The 13,670-nt window shown below is 36.6% G+C and overlaps 1 protein-coding gene across 1 annotated transcript in view; it reads left to right on the top strand.

Moving 5' to 3' along the window:
• The window catches only part of PIEZO2 (piezo type mechanosensitive ion channel component 2), a gene marked incomplete at both ends in the record, with an annotated part of 285,393 nt that overhangs the window by 47,156 nt on the left and 224,567 nt on the right, over positions 1-13,670 (top strand). The window contains one exon of the mRNA XM_084204434.1: positions 3,067-3,162. Coding sequence (XP_084060560.1) covers positions 3,067-3,162 — 96 coding nt within the window. The remainder of the gene's footprint in view (positions 1-3,066; positions 3,163-13,670) is intronic.

The following is a 13,670-nucleotide window of genomic DNA, read 5'->3' as shown; positions in this document are numbered from 1 at the left end:
TTTAGCTGTAAATCAATCTGTCCACTGCTGTGAAAGATGATAAAAATCTTTAAAGGTTTGTACCACACCTTTTATTTTCTATTCATTAAAACAGAAATATTTTAAATAGTCGCTTATGAATGGAGAAGTCAGTCTTACATTTTATCAAGCGCTCTTCTCTACCTAAGGGAAGGTGCTTTAAAGTACTTCAGGTGATGCAAAATAAAAGATAATTTGCTTCTAATTCTGTGTATTATTAGCTCTGCTTTTTGTGTCTTTTCCCAATTGTGTATTATTGCTATTATTAGGCTGTGAACAACAGCAGAACTTCACAGGTGAAAATAATTTCTGAAATTTTGTCAATAGAGACATGTTAGAAAACATGGTGAGACATGGTTTAAAAAGAAGCCTGAAGAGCAGGAAGTGAGTATGGACTTGGCACACACGGTGTAATTTCCAGTTTAAGCCTTTTTGTTCAGTGTTTGCTGTAGACAAACCCATCCTTTGAAGGCTAAGAAACGAAAGGGTTTTCTGGATGCTTTATATGAAAAAACACAAAAGGGAAGGTTTGAATGGAAATGTAATCTCTGTTAACAGTCCTGTTTATGTTGCAGTAGCGAAAAAAAAGCTTTTGAGTGCACAGCTCTAGGAATAGAAAGCAGTAAATTTTGAGGTAAATATAGTTCAAGAAGTCATCTGAAATTAATTTTGCAAATCGATTAGATAATTTTGAGAAGCAGTAACAAGCCTAAAATGCTACAATTACATTATTTTGATACTGCAAACTGACCAATGTATCCAAAATACCCAGAAATTTCTATCCCATCTGGTTTGCCAAGAAACTCATCTTTATAGGTGCTTTTTCTGTTTATGGAATTCCATTGATCTTAAATGGGGCTTTCCATTGTTTTGGACATCTGTGTACAGCTCCTTTTGCAGAAGACCTCTGTGAATACCAGAGGGAGTGTAGAGAATGGGTTCATTTGCTTTTTTGGTTCCTTTGTGGTTGCATCAGTGACAAACTGAAGCTGATTTTATGCTCTGAAACTTTTTCTAGATATTTTGAGTGTCAGAACTGAGGAATATGTATGTGTGACAAAATAATAATGTAGTGCAGTGCCAATATGAGAAAGCAGTGCCGCTGCTTTTTCCTAATCTTTTGTCTTGCTAAAATTATATCCAGTCATTTACTCTTGCACCTTAGCTTGATAAGGCACTCATCTTTCAAGACACACACTAGATGAGTGAAGATAATCACAAAATAAAAATATTGGAATAGTTGTAGTAGGGAATAGTAAAAAGGTTGCAGCAAGTTTTGGGAGTTTAATTCATAATTCTGAGAAACATAATGCTAGAGCTCTTGCAACTGCTTAAATAAATACAAGTTTTCCAGGCAGTGTCTAGCCAAGTTTGCTGGAGGAGGTTTTGATATAAATAGAGGTTCTAAATATTTGACACAGACTTGTTAGCAAAGCATTCAGTGACTTCCAGGTAATGAAGGAAGACATTTAAAGCAAACAGTTGCTGTTTTCTCTCTTTGTACTGGGAAACTGACTGCTAGGTGCTCTACAAGAAGTGCAGCAAGATCAGTCCTCAGGAAAGAAGAAAATGAGTATAATATTGCACTGAAAATAAGTAAGTTGTTTAACATGATTAAAATCTGTTGACACAATCCCAAAAATAACTGGATAATAGTATTACCTGCTAATGTTATTATTCTGCTACCAGAATGACTGAACACATTGGTCCTTCCCATTGAAATGGAAAAGCCTTCAGGCCATAGAAAGCCTTAAACCATTATGGTACCTCTTCCTATGAATGCCACAGAACTTGTTCCCACCCTGAAATTAAACTTGAAAAAAACCAAAAAACCCAAAAAGTTGATTTATGGATTTGTCCTGATATCAGGAGTGTCTTCTTTGCCATTCTTTCCAAGAAGGCCACTAATGGCCATTGTATATCCTGTGCTCCTCTGTAGAGGACCCTGAGAGTAGGCGCATTATAGCAGAGCTGCCTCCCTCTTCTCAAGTACATTGACTTTAGAGATCTGATAATTGCCTGCAGAATTCCCTGTGGGATAGGTCCTATTTACTCTATCTTGCAGGTTTTTTATAGATGCAAATGTAGGTGTAAATCTTCAGTTGGCCTTTAAAGGCTGTGGCTATAAGGAAAGTTTAGTAAGTGACAAGAGCAATTCTTACAGGAAAATGAGAAGCTACTCTTAAGGATTCTGGATTTCACTCAGAACTCTCTATCAAGCTTTGGTGGATTTTGTAGTCCTTGACAGATTTTTTTAAGGCTGATTGTGGAATCATATCAGTTCAGAAATAGAGAATAGGTGCTTCTTATTCCTCCTGCTTCCTAGGCACTCATGCATTTCATGTGCTACTTGGCCAACCTGCAGATGTGGAGTGTATACCCAAAATTTTCTGTCAAGGCTATTAAGGAAATCAAATCAGTTATTCAAAACATTTTCTGGTTTGGGAAACAAAAGTTGTAGCTATTGTATGGATTTGCTAATAGAGAGCCTTTGCAGTTTTGCTTTATAATTAAAGGGGACAGATATGTTGAAGATGAGGATCAATTAATGCACAACTTGTTAACTCATTCCCACTGTTGTTTCCATGATACTATTCCATGATATTCCACAATACACTATTGTTTTGAGGAAGTTGTGTCTGACGGAAATTACTTTCTTTTGGAATACTTGTTTCTGGCAGGGCTAAAGATGTATATGTATTCCAAAACCAGGTTGTTTTGGATATAGCTGACAAGACTTCCTTGGTACAAGTCTCCATCATCTGGACACAATCCTGTGCAGTGTGCTCTGGGATGACCCTGCTTGAGTAGGGAGGTTGGGCCAGATGACCTACTTTGATTCCTTCCAGCCTGACCTAATCTTTGATTCTAAGATTTATTTAAAGCATAAACTTGAATACCTGTGAAAAAATCGTTTAAACAAGTGGTCAGAAGTTGACAAGGTCAATTGTAAACTTTAGTGGGAAATACTTTGTGCCATTGAATTTGATTTTATTTATCAGGCCAATTAAACAATATGTTGTTTTGTTTTTTTTTCTCTCATTGCAGCCTGTGCTTTCCGTTACAATGGGCTCTCCTTTGTCTACCTCATCTACCTCCTGCTCATTCCTCTGTTTTCAGAACCCACAAAAGCAACCATGCAAGGTAAGAAGTTCATTGCTTCATTCTTCAGAGTCTGTGATGCACAGAGTACATGCAAAAGCTTTGGTGTAGTAGAAGGCGAAGTCCTGGATATTTCCCCCTCATTAAGTGACCTGACTTGTAATACATACTGTAAATTCCTTGACGTTGTAGTTTCACAATATGCTGGCCTTGGTGCCCAAGGACTTCCAACCATGCTTGCCCCAAATTGCATCAGGGCTGTTTGATAGCACTACTTGGCATTCCTTTTTATGGCATTACTTCCTCTGGAATACTGATGTGGTCTGGGTGAAAAATGAGTTTTCAAAACCCTCCCAAAGCCATCCTATCATAGATTTGCTCTAGGTCTGAATTGGTAGTTAATGATGAGAATTAAATTTGGTACCAGATTTTTCATTCAATTGTATTTTAGGTACTTATTTAAACAACTGTCATCCTGGCATTATACTACTCCCTTAGCAAAAATAGCTCGAAGGGCTTGCTGTTAGAGATGAAAAATGACTGCACGCAAGCATTTATGTATCACGTACGGAAGTGTGCCATTCTGCCTTGTCTACAGCAAGAATATTATACTTCTGAAAGGGGTATTTGCATTCCCCTGTAATGAGGAGGAAAGGGGTTCTTTATAGGTCTGTTAATGGTTTATGTATTTTAAATTACAAAGCTTTGATTGGTATGGAATCATAGAATGCTTAGGGTTGGAAGGGACCTTAGAGATCATCTGGTTCCATGGGCAGGGATGTCCCTCACTAGATTAGGTTGCTCAGGGCCCCATCCAACCTGGCCTCAAACACTTCCAGGAATGGGATAGTCACAACTTTTCTGCACACCCTGTTCCAGGGTTTCACCCCTTCTGAGTAAAGAATTTCATCCTAATATCTCATCCAAACCCACCCTCTTTCAGTTTATAATCGTTGCCTGTTGCCCTGTCACTATCTACCTACATAAAAAGTCCCTCTCTCTCCTTTTTATAAGTCTTCTTTTAAGTACTGGAAGGCTGCAATGAGTTTTCCCTGGAGCCCTCTCTTCTCCAGTCTGAGCAATCCCAGCTCTTCCAGCCTGTCTTTGTAGGTCAGGTGTTCCTGCCTTTTGGTGGGGATCCATACCAATTGAGTGGGCTCAGTTTATGTTGTCTGTGTCAGTAGCCAGTGGAACCAGGCAAAACAGGCCTGAAAAATAAATTAGGCAAGCATAAAAAGTGGGAAATGCTGCTCTTGGTGAGGCTGTCAGTCATTTTTACAGGGGAATATTACAAGGACAGTGTGAGCATGGAACATCAGTAAATGTCCAGCTATGAGTTAGAGTTTCTCTTAAAGGAGCTGAAGGCAAGAACTGAAAGAGAAAGACTCATTGGGAATTTGGTTGCAGCTGCTCCAATATTTTATTGCAGATAATATGCAGTTACCCAATTGGTTTTGTATGCTTTACTTTCGTTGCCCCTTTCTGTGTGTGCCAGGAGAAGTGTCTGACAGGATAAACAGAGCCATTTTCTAGATAACAAGAGTGAGAGGGGAGACACATACAAATTCTCTTCTTTTAGAGTAGAAAAAAAAGGATTAATTAGGACTAATTCCTGTGTGATTTAATTGATAAGTAATCTAGTTTGCATCACTGATGGCAGATATCTCTCCTCAGAGGAAAATGCTTTCTTAAGGCATTGGATAGTTTCCCTGTATTATATAGCACATTTCATTGCACTTCACCTGAATGCCATGCTGTGATGTGTTTGTCTGAATTAATTTCTTATAAAAATTTAGTATTTCTGAGTGTACACACTTTTCCCACTGTCCCTGTCACATTTCCAGACTCTGTGTGTGTGTGCATAGGTGTATCTTTCTAGAAACTGTTGAGGGTTGTTGTTTTGTTTTTTTTTTTTTTTTTGTGCCCAGAAGATGGAAAAGAAAGAGGAAATATTTAAATATTTCACCTAAAACCAGCGAAACCACCAGTAAATCAGATTCAAAAAATAAATTAATTAAACTTTACTAAAATACATCCCAAAACCAAACCAAATCTATGTTTATGTACTTGTATTTTTCCCCTAATACTTCTGTCACTCAAATAATATTTTTTCTTGAAATTCTGCTTGTTTTGATTAAGTTTTTAAAATTTTTTTAAACTTTCAAGCTTTCCACTCATTTTTTCTTTCCTCATCATTTCATGGCACAGCTCTTCAGTCAAAATCTCTGACCAACTTTCTATGACCTATCTCTTGCACTTTCATCTGTTTTCCCAGTTTGTCACCTTGTACTTTGGAGTTCCTAAATTTATGGAGCTTCTCTCCACGAAGCTGAAGGGTTTTACAGAATATGGGATTAGAAATTATTCTGAAATGGATGATATCAGTCTAGGTTAATTTAAATTATGACAGCAACTTAAAAGTTTAGAAACACTGGAGAAAAACTATTATGCTCACTCAAATAGTTCAGATGGTGTTTAAAGATTAATGAGTAATTTTTTTCCTTCTTGCTCCCTTAAATATTTAATCTCATAAAAAAGGTTAATTACTATGATAAAGTAATATTAATCCTTAAACATGAAGATATAATTCACTGTCTATGTCTCTGCCTACGTTCCATGTATTAGTTTCAATTCTAACTGAAGGATTTATCTCCTATACTTTAAAAGAGGTTGGTATTTCACCTGTCAGCATCTTAAAACTAACCTATGGAACATAGGCTGAGAAAACTGTGTAAGAAACATTCATTGCAAATAACATCTTCTTGTCTGCAGGAGTAACTTAAATCCTGACTAGTTTTTCAAGGGTTGCTAATGGGAACAGTTTTTGAGGCATTTGCCACTTTGTCTGTGTAGTGAAACCCTGTGATTTCAGCAGTAATCCTTCGATATGAATTATCTCTAAAATCAGTAACTGATTTGTTACCTATTTCTCTGGAGCTGACAAATACACAGTAAATTGTGCAACAGTCTAGTTTCTGACTTTGATTGTGAGATTGTTTATATTAGTGATATTTTTTTTCCTTTGTGTCTAATGTCTACTGCAGTTATGTCTTCATCCTTAATAAAGGCTTCTATTTTTATAGAAATAATAAAACATGACAACATAGACTGGTCCAGTCTTGTGCAAATGGCCCATTTAGCTGTACTAAATACCTGTTTTATGTGACTTTTTTTTTTCCAGTAAGAGATGTGAGCTTACATTTAGATAGGTTTTATTTTACTTTATTTAATTTAATATTTTTTGATTAATAAGACTCTGTAGCTAGTCGTGATGTAAATAAAAAAAAATGAGGGAGGGAATCAGTTAATTTCACATATGGACTAGGTTTTGCTCGTTCTGCTGATGTTAATGGCAAAAAGAATGGGTTTGCTTCTGAATTAATTTGCTGATCAGGATGACAAAACTTGTATCTCTGTTGGAAAAATGAACTTGTCCCAGCACTCAGATCAATAAAAATGATGTTTTAAAAATGTTTAGATTGATAAAATGATGAATTATAATAAAAAAATTGTTAATTCAGCATTATTCTGAGCGTGGCTGAAATGATGGTAAAAAAACGGAGGAATGGAATTTGTTTTGCAGATATTAAAGGATTTGTGATTTGCAATAATCTGCACAGAATTGTAGGATACAGAAGAGTTGCAGTAACAAATTTGGATCACCAAACAGAGCTGAAGGGTTTTCAGGAAAGAATTGATCCAAGTGGATATAGGAAAAAACTTTATGCAAGCATTAGTTTGAGTTTTGTGTGGAAACAATGCCCCTATGTGCACTCATCAATTCTACAATGCATCTGTTTTACCAGCAGTCTTTCTACACTCAGCTGCACTCAGTTTTTTGAGTTGCACACTAACTTTAAGCATCTGACTTGAGACATCTGATTTAGGTGTTCAAGGCAGGAATTGGCTAAACCTATATATTTACTGAACAGAAGATGGGTCCTAATGGTAGTCCTCAGAATTGACCATGTAAGCCTCCAGTGAATCCAAATATCTTAAATCAGAAGCATAATTTTAGACCTCATCTATGCTGCAAGGTATTAAGACTTCTGGACAGAATAAGGAGCTTAAGTGAAATTTTTTATGTGATACTCATGAATGAGAAAAGAAGATGGTTAACCCTTTATTGTAAACTCTTGCACTGAAAGAACCACAGTTGAATGGGTTTTAGTAGACGAGAAAATAGTATTTTCTATATTATTAAATCACATGCTCTGACAGAGCTTTAGCTTTAGCTTTTCAGCATTTCCTGAGTGTTGTTACAGAATGAACTGCTGCCCAAGGTGTGTATGCAGAAAGCACCTAAAAACAACTTGAAAAACTCAAACCAAAGAAACCAAATCACTAGTTTTGAGACTTTAAAAGAATTCCTCTCTGTCATCAGCCCTATTAAAACCATGTCCTGTTGGTGGCAAATGTTATACTGAAAGCTCTATCAAGAAAGAATGAAACATTTAAAAATATAACATCCTAATCCATACACTAACACATACATTGGAGTAGTCTGTCCTGTCTGCTATTATGGAATGTTGATGTTTGCAATCTTACGTGTCTTTTTCTGTCTCAAAGCTGTGGAAAAGATTCTTAAACTTTTTGATCTTTTTTATTTAAGTCAGCTCTAATAATTTTCATAACAACAATGTTATTAACAGGATTTGAGGGAAAACACCAATAATGTAGCTAATTTGGGGCTTTTAAACATTCTGGTTTTCTTAAATTATCTGCATGCAGAATGAGATGCTAGGTTGGAAATACAGATTTTTATTTTGGGAAGACTTGTTTGCATGGTTTTTGTTGCTTGCTTTGAACAGAAATTCAATTGAATGTGTATCTTAAGCTTACAAATCTGTTGTTGCATCTGTCAAAGGAGATGATTTTAGCTCAAGCAGTTGGAGTTCATTACTTTTTTTCTCATAATGCTTATATCACCTACTATTAGTATATTATTGTTGGGGCATCAAAGTTAGACTACTTCAGATAGAGGGTAACTGCCCACCTGGCTGCACCATCTGAAAGTGCAGCAAAAATAGAGATGCATTTTGTGCATCTGAGGTATGTGATTGAAACCCCATTCGCCCCTACAAGTAGCAGAACGTGTACCTGTTCTCTTATTTCTGATAGTGTTGAGGAGCTGTACGCTGCATTTTTGTTCTTCAAAAGAGTTTTCTGCTAGAATGGATGTTGGACATTGACAGACCATAGACTGAGTCATATTCTGATCTCATTATAAATTAAAATGTATGAATTGGTTGCAAAGACAAGGGATATGTTTTAAACCATGTTTAAAACATGTATTTCAATAAAAAGTCTTCATGGTTTTGGGGAGCAGAACTTGAATTTTGACTCTTTGGAACGTCTTTGAATCCACTGAGTTTCTTTGTACTAGCCCAAAGCATCAGCATGAAGACATTTTTATAAGTTAGAAAATGCTGTTGAGCAATATACAAGTGGGATTTCTACTGGATTGGGCACATATTTTCTTAAGGAGACATGCCAGGCTGCTACATAAACATCCTTTGACTTAAAACACTGCATCTCAGCTGGGTTTCTCCACTCCAACACTATAAGGTATTCTCTTGGGAGCGAACAGTGTGTTATTTATAATTAGTGGGCCAAATCCAATAAGAAGTACCTGTTCTTGGAAATTTTAGCAATGTGAGAGTGAAAATGGAGCCATACCTTTACATTAACCGCTTCACACATGCTCTTGCATCTTAAGAGCCCATGAACATTTCTGTTATTGGTACTTTGCTTTCTCACTATTTAGGACCAAAACATTTTCTTAAGAGATGAATTAGAATCCCCTTCAACTAGGTGACAGTGAACTACTGATGGTGTTGGGTACAAGAATCTTGTATTTTTCTTAAGTTGTGTGTGATAACACATACTCACTCATGACTTTCTCACTGCCTCGCAATGCTGTTCCCAAATGGGAACGCCACTCTAAGAATGGACACTCCAGTGCCTGAGCTGTTCCACTTTCTGGCTTTCACAGACTAGACTGTAAGCAAGGATTCCCAGTAAGTGGCTGATTAGACAGTGTGTCACCCATTTCCATTGTCATGTTTTATATGAGTGCTGGCAATGGTTTTGGATCCAGGTATGGCAGAAACTCAGCAGCATGTTGATTGAAGACTTGCAAGCAAAGCAGAACTATCAGAGCTGGGGCAAGAATACAAAAGTCAGGAGAAGAAAATAACTAGAAAAATTTTTAACTTGCAATTAACTATTTGACTCAGACTTTCTTTTGTGTGATTATAGATGACATGAGTCTTTGGAAAGATTAAAATGTAGAGAAGGGAAATGAGTCTTGGTAAAAAGGGCAAAAACTCTTCAGGAGATTTTGAAATGGGGTGTTTCGAATTAGACTGGTGTGGGGTTTTTTGGGTAGAGATAGAAATCCTAAATTATACAAGAAAAAGCTAGTTTAAGGAAGGCTGACACTATCACAAACTGTTTTCATTGTAGAAATGAGCACTTTTATAGCTGCATTAGACTTTGTATTATTTTATTTATTTTAAACTCACGTTTCTGCTGATGCATTAAATAGCATTTGTTTTAGGGTAAGAAAAAAGTCAATTTCAGTTGCTCTTTAGTTATTTTAATGTTTCAAGTCGATCCCAAGGCTATTCCCTGCCCTGGTGATGGTCAGCTTCAGAGTAAACATGCCACAGTTTAATTAACGTTGTTTAATTTAACTCTAGCTGTGATTAAAGAACAAGACCCAAAACTAAGCTTCCTTTTTACCCCAAAGTATAGGTAAATTTGAATTTATTACATAGAGAAGTAATTTAGAGGTGCAAATAAGGAATTTTTGTTCTTGGCAATAAGTGAAAATGTTCTCGCTTTTTTCCCCCTGATTCATTAAGCTACATGCAACACCTAATAATATCAAATTTACTTTATAGAGCTTCTGAGGGTGACTTTTCTAGCTGTCCTTTCTGTTCTTCTTTTTTAAAATAATTGAGAATTAGTCCATTTTCTTCCTTTCCAGGGAAGATGTGCAAAATAAAACTCATTATTGTTATATTTGGAAGGTGATAGAGTGCAGAAATGGGAATGTAATCAAGAAACAGCATGGTAGATTAGGGGAGTTTGCTGTGAGCTAGCAGTCCTCCTATCTAATGCCACTAAAGTGTAAGTAGAAATTTCTGCCCTGAGTTTAAATGAGACAAGCACAGAAAGTGCTGTTTAGGACCCAGCTGTGAAGTTGAGCACTGACAAAAGCACTTTGCTGAATGCGCTCACATTCTCAAATTAGGGATCTGATGTGGGCTTACTGTGGCTGTGAAAGGATTTTAAACTCAGAATGACATTAGGTCATATTTTTAAATTGAGTTAAACAATGAATTTATGAAAATATGTTTTACAAAATCATATAAAAATAGCAGCACCTTGGAATGTATAATAGGATTGAATGTCCATCATGTAGTCCTGTAATCCTCATTCTGATTAAACAGGCCACAGATTCTGATGGAAAGAGGGTGGTGCTGGGTGTGCCAGGACAGCCAAACTTGAAGAATTTGTTCTCTCTTCTTTGTCCTGAAGCATGAATTTCTCTGACTTGAATTGTCTTTGTTCTTTTAGTGCACTTTGTATGTAAATGATTGGAGAAGTGTTACACCTCTATTTTTTTGTTTAAATGAGGCTTTTTTCCCCCCCTTTTTTGGGTTCATTGGCATAATTTGATAATTTTATGTGCATTACACACAGTAGGAATCGTGTCCTTCCCTCCAACCCAGGAACCTTCTCCTGCCCTGTTTTCCCTGCAGTAGGAATGATGCAACCCTTGAGGCAGCAAAGTTTCCTTGTGATGATTCTGAGACCTCTTGATCGAGCTCTGTCAAAAGCTCTGTGATAAGGAGTTAAGAGAATCAAAAATGTTTACAGTGCTGTGGCTTTTAAGCTTTGTCAATGAACAAGTAGATTGGAGAAAAATTACAGGGGTATTTTTGAATCTGCTCCTACACTAGAGTAATTTAAAAGTCAAAATTACATTTCATGAAGAAGGTAGGAGGTTGATAAGATCTTGGCCAGATTCAGATAATACTAGAGGAGAAAATCAACATGCAATTGTTATGGTCTACTATAAATTAGAGGATGAATGATCCTGATAACCATACAGCCAAATATTTCCCTAGGGCATGCAACTGAAACAATTACTGACTTGTGAAGAGTCAGTGTTATTTTAAAATTGGGTTTGGAGGGACTAAAGACGTCAGAGAGAGTTAGTCATCACTATTCTTATGATCCAAAATTAACAGAAAATAATCTTTAAGGTTTTCTTAACCTGAAGGGCAACATAAGTTCAGGGCAGCTAGATAGTGACTGAAGAGCTCAAGCATCTGGATGTGGTGACATTTCCTATTAAAAAATGCAACAATCTTTCTAGAACTCCCATCTCAAGCATGGGTGGCTTTTAGAGGTGAAGTCCAGACCTAACTCGCTGACTAACAACCCCCACAAACAACATTAAGAATAAACAGAGTTTGAAAGGAATGAGTAAAAGGGGAATAATCTTAGAGGTCAGAAGTGGTCAGATGAAATAGAATTTGCCAGAAGTCAAGCTGAGTTAAACTCTTCCAAGGAAATTGAAACAAGGAATAAAAATGTGTTTATCTATATGAATATAAAATAATTAAAAGCATGCCTTGCAGTAAGGATGTAGCAGGAATGAAATATCATCTGGGTATGCCCCAAATTTTAGACAGGATTGTGTTCTTCAGTTTTGAATCAGGGAAATGCTATTAAACACAGAGACAAAGGCTAAAGCACCACCTGGAAAAGAGGCTGGAAAAAGAAAGTCTACTATATGTGAGGAAGAAGTAAGACCCAAGGAGTTTAAATGTTAAAGACTGCATAATCTCCCTCCTAAACCTGAGTGTGATACCCTAAATTGAAGAATGAAAATATTAGCTCAAATACAGAAAATAAGGGGCAATGCTCTTGCATGTGAACTCCTGTGATATGAACGACTGGGAACCTGTATTTTTTCAAATTTTGAAGTATATTCATAAGAGAAGAATAAATAAATATCTTGAGGCTATTAGGAAAAAAAGATTAATGGAAAATGTCTGTTCTAAAAAGGAGTTGTGCTAAGCAACCTAAATAATACTTTGGTAAGGTCAATTCAGATAGAGTCCCAAGAAGCTGATGCTAATGTACACAAGTAAGATAAAAACAACTCATCTCATAGATTCATAGATTAAAATAGATTTCCTACTTTTTCAGTCTGCAAAGGGAAATTGTAGATTTGACTTGAGAAGGAGGACTTTTTGGGTTAAATGGGGTTGCTGGTGTGTATACATGGTGGACCAGAGATAGTTTTCTAGGTTTCAGGCTTCTAATGAACAGAGTGAGCCTAAAGACCCGTCTAACTTCAAAATGGAATATAATCCTTTTATGAACCAGAATATATCCTGCGATGAAGGCAAGTGGAATAACCCAGCCAATGCCTCTAAAGCCACATTACTGAAATCACTTGCCCAATGTCTCCAGAAAACCTGTATATAAATGGTAAGAGTCAAGGTTTTCTATCCATGTTTTGCGTAGTTTGGGGAGGGTTATTTGGTTTATTTTACATTGGGCTGAATTAACAGTTGCTGGCTTGAAACTGACTGGTAGTTTGGTTAAGGAGATTGACAATGTTGGAAGATTTGGAGCGTTACTGTGGTCATCAGAACTGTTTTCAAGAGTTCAACAGTCAGAAGAACTGTATGTTTTCTTAGAAGATCATGATTTGGTTTGGAAAATGAAAGAGTAAGAAGAATATAAAACACATTTTGGGCTTCCTTATTCTCATCTCTCATACTCTTGTATGTTAAACAACCAAGTTTGATCGTGCTTTTTTACAGGAAGGGTACAAAAACCCAGTAAGCTATTAGGTATGTTTTTTATTATTATGGCTGACCTGTAGGTGAGAGGAATTCCAATAAAATCAGTGCAGTTTTTCAAAAGCAGTGAAGCTTTTCCCATTCCCTCCAATTCTATTGCCTTGTTTGAAGGCAGTCACACTACAGAGAGTCACATCCTGAATCTACTACACCAGATGGTGTTTGAAGAACCATTAGGAAGTGAGCCTTGGACTGTATTAGACAGCAAGACAGATGATGGCATCAGCTTGACTTCTCATTGCAACGTCTTGGCACCAGCTTTTTGCTATGAATTACTCTCTGGTAGTACCAGAAATTTGTCTACTGAGGTAGACACTATTTCTTTAAAATTCATATGTAATTTATTTTTCTTCTGTGTTTTCCCTTCTCATTTGACCTTATTTCAAATAGGTCCTTGTCAGCAAGAGATTTGCTCCTCAAGTTAAGTGCTAAGCATGGACTTTATTTTCTTTTACTCTGAATTTCATCCTCACACATGGAGAAGTATGTACTTTTGACAGGAGCTTATTATGACAGAAAATAATACTGCCTTTAGAACACAGTAATTGGTCGATATTAGGCCTCTTTTATCAGATTTCATAGCTAAGCCTGACTTCCTGTGGATGCTCCTGGATTCAATGGATTTGAATCCAGATTCTGCATCCCCAGGAATTTGGG

Source organism: Fringilla coelebs, assembly GCF_963513975.1.
Source record: "Fringilla coelebs genome assembly, chromosome: 1".
In the NCBI taxonomy this organism is placed as follows: Eukaryota; Metazoa; Chordata; class Aves; order Passeriformes; family Fringillidae; genus Fringilla; species Fringilla coelebs.
This window is presented reverse-complemented; position numbering and strand designations above follow the sequence as displayed.